This window comes from Hemiscyllium ocellatum, chromosome 18 (assembly GCF_020745735.1).
Source record: "Hemiscyllium ocellatum isolate sHemOce1 chromosome 18, sHemOce1.pat.X.cur, whole genome shotgun sequence".
Taxonomy (NCBI): domain Eukaryota; kingdom Metazoa; phylum Chordata; class Chondrichthyes; order Orectolobiformes; family Hemiscylliidae; genus Hemiscyllium; species Hemiscyllium ocellatum.
Genome location: NC_083418.1, coordinates 50,317,698 through 50,342,281, shown reverse-complemented (window position 1 = coordinate 50,342,281; position 24,584 = coordinate 50,317,698). Strand labels below are relative to the sequence as shown.

The following is a 24,584-nucleotide window of genomic DNA, read 5'->3' as shown; positions in this document are numbered from 1 at the left end:
GTTACTGTGGAGATAGTTCAGATGAGGCTTATGAGAGATAAAGCAACTTAAGCCTATAGGCTCTACAGTTTAGAAGAGCGAGAAGAGATCTAATTGAAGCACAGAAGATGCTAAAGGACTGACAAAGTTGGCTTGTAAAGATGTTTCCTCATGTGGCAATCTAGAATGGAGGTCATAGTTAGTTAAGGTAGCAGATTTAAAACCAAGATGAGGAGAAATTATTTCTCTCAATGGGGTTGTGAATCTGTGGAATTCACTACCCCAGAATGCACTGGATGCCAGGACATTGAGTACATTTAAAGAGATACACAGATTTTTAATTAGTAAATTAGTATTGGGTTTAATGGATAGCAGGCAGGGAAGTGGAGTGATCGTATTGAATGGCTCTGCAGGCTTGTGGGGTTGAATTTCCTGCTCCCACTTATGTTCTTATAAATGTGGAGACTGAGACAAAATTGTGATGTAATAGTCAAACAGATAAGAATTGGAGTGAACCGTTTCTATCATTTTATGTTTTTCCAGGGATTGAACTATATCAGCATATCAGAAGGTGCTGCTACATTAGAATGTCCAGCTTATTGTGTAAAGTGGAATCTCTTGTTTCACAGCCCACTAATACAAAAGAAAGACTTACATTTGTACAGCAACTTACAATGCTTCAGCCAAAGTGCTTTACATGCTTCAAACAAACTCCACTGTCTTTGACACTTTACTACCCAAGTAAAGGTCCCTTATTGCTAAGGGATGGAATTATTAGCGAGAATGTGGAAATATGAAAAGTCAGGTAGATCAAATCTTTGATTTTGAATTCCATGCCATGCAAACATCTGAATTTTAGGGAACTTTAGATTTGTCTCTTCCATGGTGTCATGCTTTGGTATGAATACTTCAAGGGTTAGGCACAACATGATACGTATAAGCATTGCAATCCAATATGGGCTCTATGTAGGGTTGACTACCTTGTCAAATAGTCTGCATCTCATGACTGAGCCTCCAATGGGCATACAACCCAGATCAACATCACAACCAAAGGATGACATAATCTGGCTTCACAAGGAAACCATGACAACACAGATTCCTGACAAAACACAACAAAGTGGTATATAATGTGTATTTGTAAATGTGAGTCATTTACAGAGAGCGAAAATACAAGTGTTCTTCAAATTGAATCAAACTTCGAAGACCACTTTGAGGAGGATTGAAAATACTGCAGAGTAGCATCATTAATCAATTAAGAAAAAGACTGTTAGCCAAAAACTGAGAGAGTTTTCAAATACATCTCAAATCAGATCAAATTAATGAACAATTAATTGGCAATTACCTACAAAACACAATTCAAGATTTCCTCAAATCAAGGAAGATTGGATAGATCATAGAACAAAATGCTGGACTGAGTAGCTTTGGGTGTTTGAGAAGGTTTAGCATTTCAAATCTCATCTATACTGAGGACACATTAGTAAGCTTTAAAATACTGAACTGAGCAATTCTATCTTTTTGACTTTCAGTCTGTGTCAAGATTTCAAAAATGCATCGCAATGTGGAATTATTCTCAGCAAGCCTCATAAAGATGACTGCTGAGGAAGATGAGGATTCTCGGAAGAAAATACTGAATAGTCTATACGTTCTGGGATGTCACCACCCAGAGAAGGTGTTAACTGTCTGTCATGACTATTTGTCTCATCACAGCACATTGACAGGTCTACAGGGGGCTGTAATTTTCGACACCATGACAATGATTACCAAAAAAACACTTGAACAAATTAGTGAAGACCTAGCACAAAAAATTCTCTCGTTGGCTGCACTATGGATTACTAAATTAACAGGAAGTCAAGCTGACAGCCAGGAAGCTGCAAGCAATCTCCTAGTTACCATGAGTTTCAGGTTTATGGATCAAGTTCTCCAATTGACAATGGAGAATTTAAAGGAAGGGAATGTTCCAAATGCATACATGGTGAAAACTTTGACCAAAATTTCAACAGAAAACACGCTGGTCATGATGCCTTTTCTGAAATCTATTATAGGGACAATGATTCCAGTTCTTTTCGGAGTTAAACAGGAGGAGTTGAAAGTTGTATTTGCTGCAGCACTGGGAAGTTTTAGTAAGAGCATTCTGCTCTACCTGGAAAATACTGAGAAAACCTCAGACCTGACAGTGACAAAAGACTCTTTCTACTCGGAGATTAGCACTGTTTATAGCACATTCTTCAAGGTGTGGCTTCAGAAGGAGCCTTCTAAACTGAACATCCAAGTAGTGGAAGCTTTGGGATATGTTAGCTCTCTGTTACCCAAGGACAAATTTGAGAAAGAACTTCCCAAGATGATTCCAGCCATCCTCTCTCTCTACAAGAAACAACCTGGGCACTTTTCCATTACAGAGTGTCTATGCCGGTTGCTGGATGCTGCTATGGAAATGGGACATCCTGGGTTGAAAACACAGCTGGATAATCTGCTTAATAATCTCCATCAGCAAATATGCCTCTCGGTAGGGGCAAATAATCATCATATCACAAAGAACCACACAGAAATCCTTCGCTGTTTCACAGTTCTAGCCCCAATTTATGCAGATTCACTAGTTGACTTCCTCTTACTCAAGTTAGAGAATACAGAACAACAAATTAGAGTGGGAACGCTCACTGTGCTGAGGCATCTCATCAGTTCAGTCTCCTTGCACTTAGAGAGGAAGCAAGTTAAGATTGTTGCTGCTATTAAACCAATGCTCCAGATGAATTGCACTAATCATGAGAAGAAGTTAATTGCCCAAGTAATATGTGCCATGGCCCAGCATGGTTACCTTGAGCCAGAAGAAGGAAAGGCAACAGTAGAATTCCTCATCCGACAGTGTGCTGCTTCCATTGATTCAGCCACCTCAGAACTAATCAACCACCAAGAAGAGCAAGTAACAGATGAAGACCTGGCCACAGTGTGTGAAACAGTGATGTTTATGATCACAAATACTGTGAAGATGGAGGATGCTCTCTGGCCATTCTTATTGGAATGTGTCACAATGACCCAATATACCAAAGCTCTAACAACAATCTGTAACTGTTTAGCACATCTGGGGAAGAAGAGACCACAAGGTATTGGTGAAAGGTTTTCCCTTATTTACAGTGGGAATACCAATGTCCCTAGAGCCCAGGCACTGCTGGCCCGGCTCCTCCTTGTGTCTTGTTGCCCAAATCAAGGAAGAAGCAGAGCAGCTGCAGCACTGAGACTATTGCAAGTCCTAAATTTTAATATTCATCCAGCAACAGCAAGCTGGTGGGATGAGGAGCTCCCATCATTAGTTGACCAATTACAAGGTCATTTAAAAGAGCGTCTACATGAGCAGGAATGGGAAGAGAAACTATTGTTGTTCCTGTCAAAAACGTTGAATATCATTGATGATGATGAATGGACAAGTCAGCTCTGTGACGAAATGTATCAACAGATTGACACCCATGATCGTTCTCCACAGGAGAAGGGCTTTCTCTATAAAGCTCTTGGGATAGTGCTCAGTCAGGTTCGCAAATGCAATATAAAGGAGGAACTTCACCAAATGTTACTGAGCGTGCAGCACAATGAGAATGCAGAGAGAGAGGGGGCAGCCATTGCCATCGGTTTCTGTGCCATGACCCATTTCAATGACACCCTCAGCAGTCTGGAGGAATTTGCCAATTCTAACAGAATTATGAGTACTAACAGTTTTTTCCATATTAACAATGACAAGCCTGATGTGGATCTGGATCAAGCTAAGAGCACATTAGTCCTGTGCTATGGGAACATGGCACTCTATGCACCAGAAGAACTACTGTCCAGAATAGAGTCTCACATTCTATCAGCTATCAGTGAATTTATTACAAGTGGGTATAGAATAAAGGCCAAACCCAGGGATCTTACACTAAAGCTCAGCATAATAAAAGCCGTAATAATGATAGCCAAATCACTACACTCAAATTATCACAGTGTTCCTTTCAACTTTATCAGAAAGAGAGAGCTGCTAATGTACATGCAGAATCTTATACAGGAGGAACCACAAGAGCTGCTACACAGTCCTGTTCGAAAGTTAGCCATGATCGCCTGTCTACATCTTATACAACTGCACACTGAATCAAACCAAACTGATATCCTAACTTCCCAACTAATCCATACCTGCCTGACTAGTACTTTCAGCATTCTCCCTTTAGAACTAGATAAGGACAAAGACATGGCTAGCAGCAAAGATAGTACAACACTTTATATCCAAACCATCACAGTCTTGCAAGAACTTCTGAAGGAAATATTACTTCAGGACCTGTCATCTGAAGGTCTTCAGGCCATGTTTCAACAATTTGAGGAATGGATCATTTCAACAAAGGACTATGAACGAGAGAGAGCTATGGACATGATCTTAGTACTGCTGAAATATATAGAGAAGCTTGATGCATGTTCATTAATTAACATGGGTACTTTGATTGGACAGATAATGCCACGCTGTGCGGACCCGTTGATTTCTATTGGGCAGATTGTCATTGATTGTTTGTACACCATCTTCAGCATTCAGTTATCCTATGGAGGCACAAATCTGGATCAGAATAAAGAGCAGCTAGAGGTTCTGAAATCAGTCAGACAAGCGTTAGCTAATCCGGATACTTCAGTCCTCCTGCAAACTTGCTTCCAGATCACAGAGGTTATTTCAAAGTGTACGCCCCATGAACAGCTGGGCAACCTATTGCTCATGGCCTTTAAGGGACTATCTGATCAACAGCCTAGATGTTCCAGTGCAGCTGCTATCCTCATTAAAACCATCATTAAAAAACATGGCAATGAACTCCAGAATCAGGTACCTGAATTACTTGAAGTGTTGAGGAGTCAACTGCAGTTAATTCGTTGCAAAGAGGTAAAACTTTCAGTTCTGCGGAGCATTGCTATTCTAGCCAAGCAAAACACAGCAGCAGTTGTATCATGTCTCCTCACATATCCTGTCCCTTTAGATATGAACACCACTGAAATATGGAGATCACTAGCTGAGGACACAGATTGTGCACCAATTACAATTCAACTACTTTTAGACACACTGAACAAACAGTTACCAACTGGGGAAAAGAAAACCTATCCCATTTATGAGAATGTGGCACTTTATCCAAATGCTGAATCACTGGCTGTTACTTGTGCTTTATACCAGATAATAAACACACCTGCATCAGCACAGGCTGTAATCCAATTGTTTCCAAAGTTATTCAGCACTCTATTAATCCACCTCAATTCCTCGATTAATGTTTATCTACCTAAAGTTCTTGCTCCTGATTCTGAAGCAAGGCAGTTTGAATTTGTAGTTGAGTCTCAAACACCAAGAAGTGGGGACATGTGTATGAAATGTGCAGAGACTCTAATGGACTTGCTGGATCGGACAGGAAAACAACAAGTGCTAAACTGCTTGAGAGAAAATGGAGGTTGGAACCTTATGATGGATATCCACAAATCAGTAATGGGGATAGTCTTGCTTGTCAAAACAATGGCCAGTTACACTGATACCAGTTTGACTAGGATTATAGATGAACTAGCAGAATTCATGCCCAGCCTACAAGAGTGTCAGAAAATTACTGTGGCTGCATTCTTTGGAGAGCTTTTAAGATCATCACTGGTTTTGCAGCTGCAGCTCACTGATACCCTGATGAACAGATTGCTTCAATGGCTACCCAATTCTTCTCCAGTTCTCCAGTTATTGTGTATCAAGGGGCTAGACAACATCACAACTGGAGCTCCTCAATGCATTGAAAAATACTCTCGCCAAGTGCTATATTCAATCATTTCTATGATGGGATCCAGGGAACATAACAATGAGGTGCTGATGTTTGAGGTCCTCTCCTGCCTGGATAAACACTTGAATCTGTTAAAAACCAGTACTATCAAACCCTTTTTAATCAAAATCCTTACTGCGGTACAACCATTCTTTGAATTTACCAGCGATAAAATAAGGGCTGAAGCATTTAGTGTGTTGGGGAGCTTAGCCAAGTGTGGAACCAGAGATCCCAAATCCTACTTGTGTCGACAAATCCATTTGAACCTAGTTCGCTTGTTACTGCAGCTAGATGGAAACAGCAAAGAGGTTTCTAGGTCTTGCAACTCCACACTGCATTCAGTCATCCCTCTTATTATTTCAGTCAAGGCTGTCTCAGTGATTGTGAAGTATTTAGAGGAACCAACACTAAAATACATGGAGTTCCTGAGGGTCATATCACAACAACTCACCAAAGACTTCCCTGAAAGAATCCACGGTTATATCATGGACTGTATGTCCTACTTCAACAATCCAGAGGAACAGCTCAGAGCAAATGCAGTCACTTTGTCAGGATTGTTTTTCCAACGCCCAGAAAAACATTTGAGATCTGTCCAGAGATTCACCTGATATAATAAATATTACAACTTGATATCAGGCAAAAACCAACATAGGGCTTCAATACTTGACCTCCCCCTTTACACATGTTACAACGTGGAAGTCAAACCTCTCTGTTAATCAAACCAAACAACTAGAAAAGCTCGTCCCGCCTCGTAATCTGTTAAAATATGAGTGACAGAGAACTACTAAATTGCACTATTTAAAGAAAAATAACAATTTATTTTCTTAACTCTAACAGTGAACACAAAACAACTATTCACAAATCCAAGACCTCCGTTTCTTAGCTAAATATTTGATCTCAACTCTATAAAACATATGCTGTTATAATAACACACTTACTAAACATTACATTAACTTAATCTCAAGGCCACACAGTCTCTGTCTTCCCTGCTGCCTTCAATCTTCTGGCTGCTGATCTCCTGAGTAGGTTTCACACAAAAAGGTACCTTTGATTAAGAGTGTTTTCTAAAGTCTTTGAAAACAAGATGTTAGATGGGTAGTTAGCTCTCCGGCTCTACAGCAGTTGCTCACACTCTCTGTCAAATTTTCAAAGTACCAGGTTTCTATACTGCCCATGACACATTAAATTCTTATAATTTGATTGGTTTCCAGGTGTCAAAACAATACAATTCAAATGGGCATTGGCTTCTGGTATCCTGGGCATAATTTAAACTTGTTGGTTAAATTCAAATTGTTGTCAGCCAACAACCAAAACCCAGGTATCCATTTAATAGCCAATTGTTACATTTGGTGTAGCCCGATCTTTAGCTGACAGCTGTGGCTGTACTTTAAATTCAGAGAAGCACTTTCTTTCTTACAGTGACCATACATGTTTTCAACTTCGTTACAGACAGGCTTTCCTTCGAGAGGAGGCTCCCAATCATCAGGCTCCCCTTCCATGAAAGCCCCAATCCTCAGACTTCCCTAGACTACAGGGGTATCAAATCTCAGCTCTCCACCTATTCTCTACAAACCCAAATAAATGTCTAAAGTCTGGTTGAAGATTTGTAGCTCGGGTGTCCGTTGTTGTGGTTCTGTTCGCCGAGCTGGAAGTTTTTGCTGCAAACGTTTTGTTCCCTGGCTAGGGAACATCACCAGTGCTATTGGAGCCTCCTGTGAAGCGCTGCTTTGATGTTTCTTCCGGTATTTATAGTGGTTTGTTCTTGCCGCTTCCGGGTGTCAGTTTCAGCTGTAGTGGTTTGTATATGGGGTCCAGGTCTATGTGTCTGTTAATGGAGTTTGTGGATGAATGCCATGCCTCTAGGAATTCCCTGGCTGTTCTCTGTCTGGCTTGTCCTATGATGGTAGTGTTTTCCCAGTCAAATTCATGTTCCTGGTTGTCTGAGTGTATGGCTACTAGGGATAGCTGGTCGTGTCGTTTTGTGGCTAGCTGATGTTCATGGATGCGGATTGTTAGCTGTCTTCCTGTTTGTCCTATATAGTGTTTTGTGCAGTCCTTGCATGGTATTTTGTAAACTACGTTAGTTTGGCTCATGCTGGCTATTGGGTCCTTTATTCTAGTGAGTTGTTGTCTGAGTGTGGAAGTTGGCTTGTGTGCTGTTATGAGTCCTAAGGGTCGCAGTAGTCTAGCTGTCAGTTCTGAGACGCTCCTGACGTATGGTAGTGTGGCTAGTCCTTTTGGTTGTCCTCGTTCCGTGGTCTATCTCTTAGGCATCTGGTGATGAAGTTGCGTGGGTATCCGTTTTTGGCGAATACCTTGTATAGGTGTTCCTCTTCCTCTTTTCGCAGTTCTGGTGTACTGCAGTGTGTTGTGGCTCTTTTGAATAGTGTCCTGATGCAGCTTCGTTTGTGTGTGTTGGGGTGGTTACTTTCATAGTTTAGGACTTGGTCTGTGTGTGTTGGTTTCCTGTGTACCCTTGTGGTGAATTCTCCGTTGGGTGTTCTCTCTACTAACACGTCTAGGAATGGGAGTTGGCTATCCTTTTCCTCTTCTCTCGTGAATCGTATTCCTGTGAGTGTGGCGTTGATGATTCGGTGTGTTTTTTTTTCTATTTCTGTGTTCAAAACGACACGACTAGCTATCCCTAGTAGCCATACACTCAGACAACCAGGAACATGAATTTGACTGGGAAAACACTACCAGCATAGGACAAGCCAGACAGAGAACAGCCAGGGAATTCCTAGAGGCATGGCATTCATCCACAAACTCCATTAACAGACACATAGACCTGGACCCCATATACAAACCACTACAGCTGAAACTGACACCCGGAAGCAGCAAGAACATTCATCAACAGACACATCGACCTGGACCCCACATACAAACTACTACAGCTGAAACTGACACCCGGAAGCGGCAAGAACAAACCACTATAAATACCGGAAGAAACATCAAAGCAGCGCTTCACAGGAGGCTCCAATAGCACTGATGATGTTCCCTAGCCAGGGAACAAAACGTTTGCAGCAAAAGCTTCCAGCTCGGCGAACAGAACCCCAAATAAATGTGGCTACACGTCATTTGATCATTTTACTAATTATCAATGAATGTCAATTTGTTATATTTATTATGTAATCATCACGCATTGGACACTTGGATTGAAGTTATATCTCCCAAACTGCACCACAATTGTGACACTAGCTACATTAGTTAGTGGTCTAACCAATGTTCTGTACAGGCGCAACATGACCTCCCAATTCCTATATTCAATGCACTAACCAATAAAGGAAAGCATACTAAAAACACCTTCCTCATTATCTTATCTACTTGCGACTCCACTTTCAAGGAACGATGAACCTGCACTCCAGGGTCTCTTTATTCAGGTACATTCCCCAGGACCTTACAGAGTGAAGAAAGAATTATTCAGCACCACTCATGATCAAGAAATAGGAGGATGCCATTCAGTCCCTCTCAAACCTATTCCACATTCAATTACATTAAAAATCACAACACCAGGTTATAGTCCCACAGGTTTATTTGGAAGTTCTAGCTTTCGGAGCGCTGCTTCTTCAACTTTTACCTGATGAAGGAGTAGCACTCTGAAAGTTAATACTTCCAAGTAAACTGTGGGACTATAACCTGGATGTGTGATTTTTAAACTTTGTCCACCCCAATCCAACACCAGCACTTCCACATTCAATTACGTCACGGCTAATTTGTCACTCAGCTTCATTCACTCATTTTTTCTTCAAAACCCTTAATACACTTACCTACAAAAATATCAACCTTAAACTCCCCAAAATTTCAGTTTATCCACAGTATTCCTAAAAGGCCTTGCTCTTATTTTAAGATTACACGGCCTAATGTTGAATTTCTCTCAAAGAAAATTAACTAGAGTTAAATTGCAAATTCTGAAGGTGAGGAATAAACTGACCACACAAACTGATCCGATCTGTTAATGAATAAATATACAATTAATGGAAGACACTTAAGAAATATTTGGTCTAATTCAAAACCAGTACATGCCACTCAAAGGAAGAAGCTGAGTCATGTAGTGAAGGAAACAGGACCAACAAATGATTTGACGATGCTGGTGTTGGACTGGGGTGTACAAAGTTAAAAGTCACACAACACCAGGTTATAATCCAACAGGTTTATTTGGAAGTACTAGCTTTTGGAGCGCTGGTAACCACCTGATGAAGGAACAGCAGTTCAAAAGCTGGTGCTTCCAAATAAATTTGTAGGACTAATAAAGATGATACTAAGTGTAAAAGATTTATGTAAGTAAAAATGGAATAGACTAAGAGCACTACAAAGATAGCGGAAGGATGAAACAAAAGTCATGAGAGAACACAAACAGAGAATCTTGCAAGTAATTTCAAAGCTAATAGTAAAAGTTTTTAAAAACATAATTATAGCAAATTAGATTTATATTGCACCGTTACCATTTCTAAAACTATCCCAAATACTTCACAGGAGTGGATCCGACCAACCTCAAATTATATTGAGAAGATAGCATAGTCCCCAACTTTTTCTTATTTTTAAAAGGTAAGTGTTTCAGATGCATACAATTGATCAAACTGCCAGGTTTAAAGCAAAACACACTTTATTCTTACACTATATTTAAAGTACAACCAAAATAAGAATAAATGAAAATAAGAATAATAAAAACAAAATAAGAGTAACTAACTCTTAAAATATTTAAGCTAATATACATGTTAATTACCACTGATAAACTGTTCAAAGATAGTAATATCCCATAAAGGAGGCCCTTGGTAGAGTAAAATTCAGTAAAATAGATTGTTTCACATGCAACATTTCTCCCTGTCCAGGAGGAAAGAACATCAAAAGAAAATTCAAAGTGACACAGCACTTAAGCGTTTTGCTGTAGTAGGGGGAGGTATATAGCAGATTCCACACCTTAACAGCTTCTGAAAGCTAAACTAAAATGCTGGGTTCTGTGGGAGCTTGACCTCACCCCATCATGCTACTTCTGTTGTTCAAACTTCAAAAACCCCAAGGCCTCACAAGCTGTTTAATTTATTGGTTTGGAACAAACTACTTGGTACCTCTATCTCAACCACTCTTCATTTAAACAAAAAGATAAAATATACATCTATTAAAGCCACACTGTTGTCACTGAAGCACTACCAAATAAAAGGTGACATACGGCCAAATAGACAAAAGATTCATCAAAGAGGTTTTAATTAGTATCTTAAGGAGCTGGAGACATTTGGGAGGGAATTCCAGAGATTATTGTTCAAAATTAACGTACATGAAATTGGCATGGATTGAGAACTGATTAGCAGATATGAAATCAAGAATAAGAATATTTGGGTCTTTTTTGGAGTGGGGCATCAGAGTATCAGTGTTGAAAAGTGTGGTGCTGGAAAAACACAGCAGACCAGGCAGCATCTGAGGAGCAGGAGAATCGACGTTTTGGGCATAAGCCCTTTTTATGCCCGAAACGTCAATTCTCCTGCTCCTCAGATGTTGCCTGGCCTGCTGTGTTTTTCCAGCACCACACTATTCAACTCTGGTCTCCAGCATCTGCAGTCCTCACTTTCTCCTAGTTTTATGAGAGTATCAGTGGCCCAACTATTTCATATGTCAACAATATGAATAAGGGAATGAAACGTAATATTTTCAAGCTTGCTGACAACTCAAAACTAGGTGGAATTGTGAATTCTGAGGAAGATGTAAGGTTTTAAAAAGGATTTAGACAGGTTAAGTAGGCAGCACATGGTAGTAGCTAGTCATGAAATTATTCATTTTGGTCATGCTTGCTAGACATTCACTAGACATGCTTGCATACTAGTCAATTAAATTAAGCATGCAGGTTTGCAGCAAACATTTAGAAAGTCAAGTGTATTTGGCCTTCACTGCAAGAGGATTTTAGTGAGGATGCCTTATTGCAGCCATACAGCGTCTTTGTGATGCCACATTTGAAATACTGTATGTAATTTTGATACTCTTACCTAAGAAAGGATAGGTTTGCCACAGAGGGAATGGAGCAAATGTTTATAAGACTAAGTGTTGTAATAGTGGGATCACGATATGAGAAAAGATTGAGTCAACTAGGCCTGTATTCGCAGGAGTTTAGAAGAATGAAATGGAATCTCACTGAAACTTGTGGAGCTTGGACAGAACTAGACAGACTAGATACAGGCACAATGCTTTCCCTGGCTTTGGAGGAAGGAGGGGAGTGTGCATCTAGAAAAGCAGTCAGGGTCTCAGGATACTGGGTAGGTAATTTAGGATCGAGATGAAGAAAAATTTCTTTACACAAGAGTGTCAGCTGCAAAACCGACAGGCCAAGACTAACACAGTTGTAAGCTGCCTCAGGCGAGTGTTATGAAAATATGGAGTATGCTTGGTATATAGGATGTTGTGCATCAACAAAAGAGAAGCAAGAGTAATAATCAAAAGTAATCTTCCTTCAGACCATAATGAAATCAGAAATCTGCATTGCCGTTGGGCCACCATCTGCAATGCTCCCATCATTCATGGCAGGAAACTAAGTTTAATTATCACTGTCTCCTTATTAAATTATGCAAGTACAGCAACAGACAAAATTACCCAGTGTGTAATTACATTTACTCCATGTCACTGAGCAACAGCAAACGCATTCTGTTCAATAACTGGACATTCCAATCTAACTTGCAAAGTTTCTACAGAGGTCTCTGAAGCAGCAACTACAATTCTATTACATTTAGCCACTTGAGTCTTCTCCACCATTTTACAAAATCCTAGCTGATCTTATTGTAAACTCAATTCCATGTTCCAACTAACCCCAGATAACATTTCAGCCCATGCTTATCAAGAACCAGTTCACTTCTCTCTTAAAAATATTCAAAAGATTCTGCTTCTACTACATTTTTAGAAAGTTTCAAAGATCCTTAAAGAAAATAAATTTGCCTTCACCGTGACCCCTCATCAACAATGCTCATAGATCAATGTGCAAGTAAACTCAGTGTAGCCACAAGTCAAATCAAAATTAATGTGTCAGTGCTTATGGCAGCTAAAGCAATGCTCATCACTGATAGAAACGTCCCATTCTCCAAAACCATTACTTTTCTAGTTTCAGATTGATTCAAAGTTATGAAGTAATGAATGATGTCAAGGCCCAGATGTTCCAATCAGGTCATAATCAATATTTCCATTTAGAATTAGATTAAAACCTACTCACTTAACTTTAGGTGTCTCCTATACTGGAAGTTCCTTGACAGGTGTTTCTTGTTATGAATCTATCCAAGAACCCACAAATCCAGGAGTGAAGAGAATCAGCATGGAAAACACCCTCCCTTTTACAGTTGTCAGTTTGGTCATTTAAATGTTCCACAGCATTTCCAGCCAGAATGACGGCTGCAGTGAAAGGGTAAGTATGTAAGTGAAGTGTAGAGTTAGAGTGGGAGTTGGTCAAGGAGTTAGGGTGTCACATGAGTGGGGTGGCAAGGTGCCAGGTAAGTGGTGTACACTTAGGGTAGATCACAGGTTCAGTCCGGGGAAACGACTTCAGGCTGTCAGGAATGGAGGGGGGTGCTCTGCAGTGTTGGATCATGTAAGGCAAGCAGAGGGGTGATCATGTCCAGAGGGTTCAATGGCCCTGAAAAGATTCCAGTAACTGTGGTGAGGATGTGCTCCAGAAGTAGCCCCTAGTCAAGCAGCAAGAAAAAAAGCACCTACCTGGCAATTGCACAGGTATGTCTGTCCACAAAAAGCAAAATCAGGCTAACTACTGCATCTGTCAGTCTACTCTCGATCATCAGCAAAATGATGGAAGGGTTTATCGACATGTTGCTATCAAGCAGCAATCGACCACCACACTAACACTCAGTTTGTCTAGGACCATATCACAGTCAAATATGGGTGAAAAGACCGAACTCCAAATAAGTGGGACAGGGATTGACTGCCCTTGACACCAAGGCAGCACTTGACCATATAAGATATGAATTAGTCCTAGCAAAATTGGAATCAATGGGAATTGGAGAAATCTCTCCACTGATTGGAGACATATCCACACAGGTGGCTATAGCCACTGGTACTCAAGTAACTCAATCTAAATATATCGCAATTCTGGTCTCCCTGCTATAGGAAGGATGTTGTGAAACTTTTGAAAGGGTGTTGCCAACGTTAGAGGGTTTGAGCTATAGGGAGAGGCTGAATAGACTTGAGCTATTTTCCCTAAAGCATCGGAGACTGATGTTTATAGAGGTTTGTAAAATCATGAGTGGCATGGATAGGGAAAATAAACAAAGTATTTTCCCTAGGTTGGGGGAGGGGGGGGGGGGGGGGGGGGGGGGGGGTCCAAATCTAGAGGGGAAAGGTTTAAAAGGGACAACTTTTTCACACAAAGTGCACGTATGGAATGAGCTGCCAGAGGAAGTAGTGGAGGCTGGTACAATTACAACATTTAAAAGGCTTCTGGATAGGAATATGAATAGGAAGGGTTTAGAGGCAAATCTGATCAGTACGGACGAGTTGGACTGAAGGCCAGTTTCCATGCTGTATATCTCTGACTCTGAAGGAGCTTCTTACTGTAGGGTCCTAGGCTCAAACATCTCCAATAAAACCCCGAAAAACTGTGGATGCTGTAAATCAGAAACAAAACAGAAATTGCTGGAAAAGCTCAGCAGATCTGGCAGCATTTGTCAAGAAAATCAAAGTTAATGTTTCGGGTTCCTTCCTCAGAATCTCCAGCAATTTCTGTTTTAGTTTCCCAAACATCTTTAGCTGCTCAACCATTAGGTTAGCAGTGGGAATATTTGCTGATGCACCACTGAACTCCTCAAATACTGAAGCAGATTGTCTTCATAAGCAATGACACCTGGACAGCATCTCTGTTTGGAGTGATATATATTTGCAAAGTAATGCAATTCTTAGTATAGTAGAATATCTATAAAAGAGTAGGACATCTAGAAATAAGAAATAAACTAATGAATAGTCAGTATGGATTTCAAAAGGAAAAGCCTTGTTTGTCAACCTTATGAAGTCTGCAAAATAATGGAGAGGAGACAATATTAATCTATTGTAAAAGATTATTACTAAAGTCAGAAAATTGAGAGTCCAGAGACAAGTGATAGAATTAATTCTTAGCTGTCTGCAAAACGTGAAAGTACAGAATGGGTGTAAAGGAGTGGCAGATGATGGGAAATGGTGTTTCACAAGGATCATTCCTGGGATCACTATTGTTCACATTGTACATTGGTGACTTAGACTGTGGAATAAAAAAAAATCTAAATTCACAGATGATACATTTCATTTAGAGGGAGAGTAATCAGTTGTGGAGAGATTACAGCAAACTGCAGGATACGAATAAACTTGCAGAATGAAAAAAAATTGGCTAAATAAAGTTCAACAGATAAATGTTAGGTTGCATATTTTGCTAGGAAGAACAGGGTGATCATTTTTTACTTGGGAGGATTTAATCCATGTGGTAAAGGAACAAAGCTATCAACACACCAATATATTAAACACTAAATATTTAGGAATAGCTATTGCTGGAAAAACTCAGCAGGTCTGGCAGCATGTGTGGAGGAAAAACAGACTTTGTGTGTTGAGTCCAATGACCCTACTTCAGAACTAAATATCAGGCAACAGATGGGCAAGATCACAAATATATAAATTAAACACCATGTTTTACTTGACGAGAGGTGAATTTTAAAAGGAGAGGAGTTTAAATTACTCTAAACCTGTATCAAATATAGGACTTGAGAGCAAGCCACCTTTGGCCCTTCAATCAGCAGTACAGGTAGTCTAGGAGCAAATTACTGCGGATGGTGGAACCTGTACTGAAAACCACAAATACTTGAGATCAGTGGGTCAGACAGCATCCATGGAAAGACAGCAAGCTAATGTTGAGTCGGAGGGTCAGTGTGGATTTGGTGGGCCGAAGGGTCTGTTTCCACACTGTAGGGAATCTAATCTAATCAAACATCAGAGCTCTGATGTTGAGTCATCTAGACTCGAAATGTCAGCTTGCTCTCTCCATGGATACTGACTGACCCACTGGAATCTCCAGCATTTGGTATTTTCAGTACAGTTCGTAGAGATACAGCAGAATGTGTAGAGAAAATTTACATAGATACAATGAGCAAAGTATTGACAGGCCAAAATACTTTTGTTTCCTGAAAAGATCTAACTAGACACCCTTAAAATTATGAAAGCTTTCAGCAAAATAAACACAGAGAAATTGTTTCCTCTTTGTTGTGTAACAGTATAAGATGGTCACCAAGAAACACACAAAAGTGAACTCAGAAGTTTCTCAACACAAAGCATGGTACTCATTAACAAAAGGAGTAGCTGAAGCAAAGTACGTGGACCATTTACCGTGAAGCAGGACAGGTGGATGAATGAGATGGGTACAGGGGGTTCCAATGATTAAACTGAGGAGGCTCAAGTGAAGCATCAAGATTGGCAGTATATCCGAGGTAAACAATACTACACCTGGGAGTTAACCGGTGTTTTAGAAACATTTAATGTGATTCACTGTTGTACTCAATGTCTGTATTGGTAAATAATATCCAAGTTTCACGAATTTCTGGACCTGTCCAGTTGGTTATTCAATATCCGGGATTCTCTCTTTCTCCACATATCGAGCCCAACATCTACACAGTCAACTCAAACCTGCATTCATAATATTCACAACATTCAGTGTGTCCCCTAGTGCCAGTCGCGGTCTCCCTCACACCTGACTACGAATTGAATTACTCTCTGACCCACTCTCTCACCTCGGTTCCTCTCCGCCATATTTGCGGCAGCAGCATCCGGGATTCACAGAGGGGCGGGGCCACATACCCAACCACCCGGGAGAGACGGAGCGAACTGCCCATCGATCTGGAAGAGGTGGGTCAACTGTGCATCAACAAGGGAGAGGCGGGGCCAATGGTCGATCAAACCGGGAGGCGGGACTAATTTGCTAATAGGGAAAGGAGGGGCCAACTGTCCTTCAGGGAGGGGAGGGACCAACTGTCAATCAGGGAGAGAAAGGCGGGAACAAGTTTCTATCAGTGAGTGGCGGGACCAACTTTCCATTAGAGAGAGGCCAACTGTCCATAATTGATTTGGAGATGCCGGTGTTGGGCTGGGGTGTACAAAGTTAAAAATCACAACAGCAGGTTATAGTCCAACAAGTTTAATTGGAAGCACACTAGCTTTCGGAGCGACACTTCCTAAGGAGCGTCGCTCCGAAAGCTAGTGCTTCCAATTAAACCTGTTGGACTATAATCTGGTGTTGTGTGATTTTTAACTTTGTCCATAAATGAGAGCGTTAGGGCCAACTGTCCATCAACACAGGAGAGGCGGGATCAACTGTCCATCAAACAGTGAGAGGTGGGGGCCACCGTCCCGTCAATCAGGGAGAGGCGGGGCCATCTGTCCATCAGAGAGAGGCAGGGCTACCTGTCCATCAATGACAGAGAGGGGCCACGTGTCCATCAATCAGGTTGAGGAGGGGCCACCTGTCCATCAAACATGAAGAGGCGGGGTTATGTGTCCATCAATCAGGGAACGCCTGTCCAACTGTCAAAGAATCATACAGCCTCGTTGTTCTTCACTGTGTTTTCCACGACATGGATGCTGGGGGGAAAAAACACACTTGGGCTGTTTTGCGATAGTGTGGGGATTTATGGGCAAAAAAGAAAAAAAAATCATACAGCATATAAACAGACCCTTCATTCCAACTAGACCATGCCAACCAAACCAAACTCGTCCTTCTTGCCTGCATTTGGCCCATATCCCTCTAAATCTTTACTCTTCATCTATCTATACAAATGTCTTTTAAATGGGTCCATCAGTCAGGGAGAGGGAGGTGCACTGTCAATCAATCAGGTGAAAAATGGGTCTTTACCTCTCTCTCCGTAAAACAACGCTCCTAGTATTTAACATTACCAATCAGGGAAAAAGATTCCAACTATCCATGTTATACAGTCATAGTTCATAGAGATGTACAGCACAAAAACAGACCCTTCAAACCGACTTTTCCATGCCAATCAGATATTTTAAATAATTCTAGTCCCATTTGCCTGCACTTGGTCCATATTGCTTAAAACACTTCCTATTCATATACCCATTCAGACATCCTTTTCATGTTGTGATTGAACCAGCCTCCACCACATCCTCTGATAGCTCATGTCACACATGCTCCACACTCTGCATGAAAAAGTTGACCCTTGGGTCACTTTTAAATATTTTCCCTCTCACCTTAAACTTATGGCCTCTAGTTCTGGGCTCCCACACCCAAGGGAAAAGACTTTGTCTATTTGCCCTATCCATGCTCCTCATGAATTTATAATCTATAAGGTCACCATTCTGCATCTGATGCTTCAGAAAAAAAAAGTCTCAGCCTATCAGCGTCTCCCTATAGTTGAAATCTTCCAACCTTCCTTTCAATTTTCACAACATCCTTCTATTAGGAGGAAGACCAGAATTGCACACAATATACCAAATGTGGCCTAACCAATGTCTTGCACATCTGCAACATGACCTCCCAACTCCAGTACTCAATTTCAAAGTTTGTGAGAAGATTTGTAGCTCGGGTACTCGTTGTTGTGGTTCTGTTCGCCGAGCTGGGAATTTGTGTTGCAGACGTTTCATCCCCTGTCTAGGTGACATCCTCAGTGCTTGGGAGCCTTCTGTGAAGGGCTTCTATGATGTTTCCTCTGGCATTTATAGTGATTTGTATCTGCCGCTTCCGGTTGTCAGTTCCAGCTGTCGGCTGCAGTGGCCGGTATTTTGGATCCAGGTCGATGTGCTTATTGATTGAATTGAATCTGTGGATGAATGCCATGCCTCTAGGAATTCCCTGGCTGTTCTCTGTTTGGCTTGTCCTATAATAGTAGTGTTGTCCCAGTCGAACTCATGTTGCTTGTCATCTGAGTGTATGGCTACTAAGGATAGGTGGTCATGTCATTCCGTGGCTAGTTGGTGTTCATGGATGCAGATCATTAGCTGTCTTCCTGTTTGTCCTATGTAGTGTTTTGTGCAGTCCTTGCATGGGATTTTGTACGCTACATTGGTTTTGTTCATGCTGGGTATCGGGTCCTTCGTCCTGGTGAGTTGTTATCTGAGAGTGGCTGTTGGTTTGTATGATGTTATGAGTCCTAGTGGTCGCAGTAGTCTGGCTGTCAGTTCAAAAATGTTTTGATGTATGGTAGTGTGGCTAGTCCTTTGGATTTCCTTTCACGTGATGGTACAGAGAACACCTAACGGAGAATTCACCACAAAGGTATACAGGAAAGCCACACACACAGACCAAGTCCTGAACTACGAAAGCAACCACCCCAACACACACAAAAGAAGTTGCCTCAAGACACTGTTCAAAAAGGCCATAACACACTGCAGCACACCAGAACTGCAAAAAGAGAAAGAAGAAACCTATACAATGTATTTGCCAAAAACGGATACTCCCGCAAATTCATCAACAGATGCCTAAGGGAAAGACAACGGAATGAGGACGTGCCATAATCCAAAGGACTAGCCACACTACCATACATCAAAAACATTTTTGAACTGACAGACAGACTACTGCGACCCCTAGGACTCATAACAGCACACAAACCAACAGCCACTCTCAGACAACAACTCACCAGGACAAAGGACCCGTTACCCAGCATGAGCAAAACCAATGTAGTGTACAAACTCCCATGCAAGGACTGCACAAAACACTCCGTAGGACAAACAGGAAGACAGCTAATGATCCGCATCCATGAACACTAACTAGCCACGGAACGACACGACCACCTATCCTTGGTAGCCACACACTCAGATGACAAGCAACATGAGTTCGACTGGGACAACACTACTATTATAGGACAAGCCAAACAGAGAACAGCCAGGGAATTCCTAGAGGCATGGCATTCATCCACAGATTCAATCAATAAGCACATCAACCTGGACTCAAAATACCGGCCACTGCAGCCGACAGCTGGAACTGACAACCGGAAGCAGCAGATACAAATCACTATAAATGCCGGAGGAAACATCACAGAAGCGCTTCACAGGAGGCTCCCAAGCACTGAGGATGTCACCTAGACAGGGGATGAAACGTCTGCAACACAAATTCCCAGCTCGGCGAACAGAACCACAACACCCAGTACTCAATGCTGTGTCCAATGAAGGAAAACATACCAAATGCCTTCTTCACTATACTATCTACCTACGACTCCACTTTCAAGGAACCTGCACTCCAAGGTCTCTTTGTTCAGCAACACTCCCCAGGACCTTGCCATTCAGTGTATAAGTACTGCTCTGATTTGCCTTTCCAAATGTGGCACCTCACATTTATCTAAACTCCATCTGCCACTCCTCAGCCCATTGGCCCATCTGATCAAGATCCTGTTGTACTCTGAAGTAACCGCCTTCCCTGTCCACTACACCTCCAATTTTAATGTCATCTGCAAACTTACTAACTATACCTCCTATGATCACACCCAAATCATTTATATAAATGACGAAAAGCAGTCGACCCAGCACCGATCCCTGTGGCACTCTACTGGCACATGCCTGAATAGCAGCCCTCCACCACCACCCTCTGTCCTTTACCTTCCAGCCTCTTCTGCATCCAAATGGCTAGTTCTCCCTGTATTCCATGAGATCTAAACTTGCTAAGCAGTCCACCATGAGGAACCTTGTTGGTGAGACATGATTTCCCACGCATAAAGCCATGTTGACTATCCCTAATCAGTCCTTGCCTTTCCAAATGCATGTAAATCCTCTCCATTAGTATTCCCTCCAACAACTTGCCCACCATCAATGTCAGGCTCACTGACATATAGTTTTCTGGCTTTTCCTTACCAAATTTCTTAAATAGTGCCACCACGTTAGCCAACCTCCAGCCTTCTGGCACCTCACATGGGGCTGTTGGTGAGACAAATATCTCAGCAATTATGTCTCTCATACTTTTCTATACTTTCATCAGGTTGTGCTCTAGCAAAAATAAATCCAAGTTTGTCCAACCTCTACTTACAGCTAATACAGTCCAATCCAGACAACATTCTCGTAAACCGGGTTTGCACACTCTCCAACGTCTTCACATCCTTCTTATAGTGTGGGGGCCAGCACTGCACACAATATTTGAAAACTGCCTCATTAAAGTCTTATACAGCTGCAACGTGACTTGCCAACTTTTAGACTCAATGCCCTGACCAAAGAAGGCAAGTGTGCCATACACCTTCTTTACCAACTTATTCACTTCTGTTGCCACTTTCAGAGAGCTTTGGAGGTGAGGATTTCTCTTTATCAATCAGGAGTTGAGGGGCCTTTTGTCCATTTATTCGGGGAGGAGTGTTTTCTTGTTCCTCAACAGCTAATATATCCTATTGTAGCACACTGGAAACCAAGGCCAGCTACTTTAGGAGTTGTCGCTAAAATTAAAGATTTTATAAAAAAACACAGAATTCCCCAATTTACCTGTAATTTCGACTTAGTTTGCCAAAGCACTCCGGGTGTGCTCTCACCAGCAGCTTGTACAAGTGTAAGACCTCCTCACTCTTATACTCTAATCCTTTTGAAATAAGGGCCAATGTTCCATTTGCCTTCCTGATTGCTCATTACACTTGTGCTAGCTTTCTGTGATTTGTGCACAGTTAGCCCCCAAGTCCCATTGTTTTGTAGCTATTTATAGTTTGTCTCCATTTAAATAATATTGTTTGTTTGATCTTCCAAAATGAACAACTTCACGTTTTCTCACATTACACTCCATTATGCTTCAGGGAAGGAAATCTGCTATCCTCATTGGCTCTAGCCTACATGTGACTCCAGACTCATAACAACGTGACTGTCAGCTGCCCTCTAAAATGGCCTAGAATGTCACTCAGTTGTATCAATCACTATAAAGTATCAAATAAGATGGATGGACCACTGGGCATTAACCTAGGCACCATAAACAACAATGGTAGAAACAGCCATGTTGACACTGCAAAGTCCTCCTTACTAACATCTGGGGGCTAATGCCAAAACTGGGAGAGCGATCTCACAGATTCATCAAGCAACTTCCTGGCATAGTTATGTTCATGGAATCATACCATAAAACGTTTTCCCAGATGCCACTGCAACTATCCCTGGATGTGTTCTGTCACTCCCTTGGCAAGACAGACCCACCAGATGTGGTGGCACAGTGGTATACAGTCAGGAGGGAGTTGCCCTGGGAGTCCCCAACATTGACTCCAGACCCATAAGATCTCATGGGTTCAGGTTATATAGGGACAAGGAAGCCTCCTCCTGTCCTCCCTCAGCTGATGAATCAGTACTCATCCATGTTGAACAACACTTGGAGGAAACAGTGAGGGCAGCAAGTACTCTTTGAGTCAGATTTCAATGTTGACTATCAAGAGTAGCTGGACAGTAGCACTACTGATTGAGCTAGTCAGGTCCTAAAGGTCCTGACTAGGTCTGTGGCAGGTGGTGAGAGAACCAATAAGAGGAAAAACATGCATGATATTATCAGTCCTCTGGCTGCAATGCATCTGTCCAAGAAAATATTGGTAAGAGTGACCACCATGCAGACCTTGTAGCGACAAAATCCTACCATCCATCATGTTGTGTGACACTTCCACCATGCTAAATGACTGAACAGATATAGCAAACTCAAGACGAGGCATCCATGAGACTTTATGGACCATCAACTACAACACAATCCACAATCTCATGGTCCAGCATATTTCCCACTTTACCATTACCATTAAGCCAGGATATCAAATTTGGTTCAATGGAGAGTGCAGGAGGGTAATCCAGGAACAGCAGCAGGCATACCTAAAAATGAGCTGTTAACCTGGTGAAGGTACTAAACAGGAATACTTGCATGCCAAATATCATAAGTAGCTAGAGATAGACAGAGCTAGTGATCCCACTATCAATGGATCAGATCTAAGTTCTGCAGTCATGCATAATGAGTTGTGAATGGTGGTGGACAACTAAACAACTAGAGGAAAAGGCTTCACAAATATCTCCATCCTCAATGATGGAAGGCCCAACACAAAAGTGCAAAAGATAAACCTAAATATTTGCAGCAATGTTCATCCTTAAGTATCAAGTGGATGATCCACCTCAGAGTCCTCCAGCAGACCCCAGCATCACAGATACCAGTTTTCAGCCAATTTGATTTACTCATGTGATGTCAAGAAATGGTTGGAAACACTGAATAGTGCAAAGGCTGTGGTCAGCAACACCTCACTGTCAGTAGTACTGAAGACTTCTCCTTCACACCTGGCCATTCCCCTAGTCAAGCTCTTCCAGTATATTTACAACATTGACATTTTCCAACACAAAAACCATAGGACAAGGATTACTGTCACAATAGGCCCACAGCAGACACCATCTCCCTGGTCCTACAATCATCCCTACAACATCTGGAAAGCAACGATACTTTCGTCAGACTCCTATTTATTGACTTCAACTGAATAATTCCAAACAAAAGTCATGTCCATACTCCAAGATCTAAAACTCTGCTCCCTCTCCGCAATTGGATCCTCAATCTCCTGACCTGCAATCAACAATGATATGCGACAACATGTCCTCCACAATGATCTTTAACCCACAAGGCTGCAGACTCAGCCCCTTACTAAATTCCTTATACTCTCAGGATTGGGTGGCCAAATTTAGCTCTAACTCCATTTACAAATTTGGTGATGACAGTTGGATCTGAAACAACAATGAGACAGACTACAGGAAGGAAATAGATGGCTTAGTGGCATGGTCTGAAGACAACAAACTCTTCCTCAATGTCAGCAAAATGAAGGAAATGGTCATTGACTTCAGTGGAGGAATGCCCCAGTCTGTATCAATGGTACTGAGGTGGAAGTAATTGAGAGCTTTACGTTCCAAGGAGTAAAGATCACCAACAGTCTATTGTGGTCCATTCATGTCAAGAAAGCATACCAATACCTCTGCTTCCTCAGAAGGCTAAGGAAACTCCACAATGACTCTTGACAATTTTTACAGGTGCATCTTTGAAAGCATCCTATCTGGATGCATCGCAGCTTGATATGGCTACTGCTCTGCCCAAGAATGCAAGAAATTACAGAGAGTTGTGAATGCAGCCCAGACTGTTACACAAATCAGACTTCCTTCCATTGACTCCATCTACACTTTCCACTGGCTCGAGAAAGCAGCTGACATAATTCAAAGTCCTCTCCCACCCCAGTTATATTCTCCTTCACCCTTTTCCATCGGGCAGAAGATGCAAAGGTTTGAAAACAGGTACCAACAGATTTAAGAACAGCTTCTCCCTTGCTGCTATCAGACTTATGCACAGACTTCTCATGCATTAGAGTTAATCTTTCTCTGTACTTTCTCTGTAGCTGTAACACTATATTCTGCATTTTAGCGATTTTGGAGAAGAGCATTCGACAAGGTTCCCTAAGGGAGACTGGTTAGCAAGGTTAGATCTCATGAAATACAGGGAGAACTAGCCATTTGGAGACAGAACTGGCTCAAAGGTAGAAGACAAAAGATAGTGGTGGAGGTTTGTTTTTCAGACTGGAAGCCTGTGACCAATAGAGTGCCACAAGGATCAGTGTTGGGTCCAGTACTTTTCATCATTTATATAAATGATTTGGATATGAACATAGGAGGTATAGTTAATAAGTTTGCAGATCTCACCAAAATTGGAGGTGTAGTGGACAGCAGAGAAGGTTGCCTCACATTACAATGGGATCTTGATCAGGTGGGCCAATGGGCTGAGGAGTGACAAATGAAGTTTAATTTAGATAAATGCAAGGTGCTGCATTTTGGGAAAGCAAATCTCAGCAGGACTTATACACTTAATGATAAGATCCAAGGGAGTATTGCTGAACAAAGAGACCTTGGAGTGCAGGTTCATAGCTCCTTGAAAGT

At 41.7% G+C, this 24,584-nt stretch overlaps 1 protein-coding gene across 2 annotated transcripts in view; it reads right to left on the bottom strand.

Moving 5' to 3' along the window:
* The window catches only part of bet1l (Bet1 golgi vesicular membrane trafficking protein-like), a 28,166-nt gene extending 11,599 nt beyond the window's left edge, over positions 1-16,567 (bottom strand). Inside the window, exon 1 of one of the 2 annotated variants that reach the window (XM_060838528.1) lies at positions 16,484-16,567. In XM_060838528.1, coding sequence (XP_060694511.1) covers positions 16,484-16,502 — 19 coding nt within the window. In that variant the 5' untranslated portion in view covers positions 16,503-16,567. Of the gene's footprint in view, positions 1-16,082; positions 16,464-16,483 lie in introns of those variants that run through there. The other variant, XM_060838527.1, reaches the window with a different exon arrangement.
* Between the last annotated feature and the right edge of the window lie 8,017 nt (positions 16,568-24,584).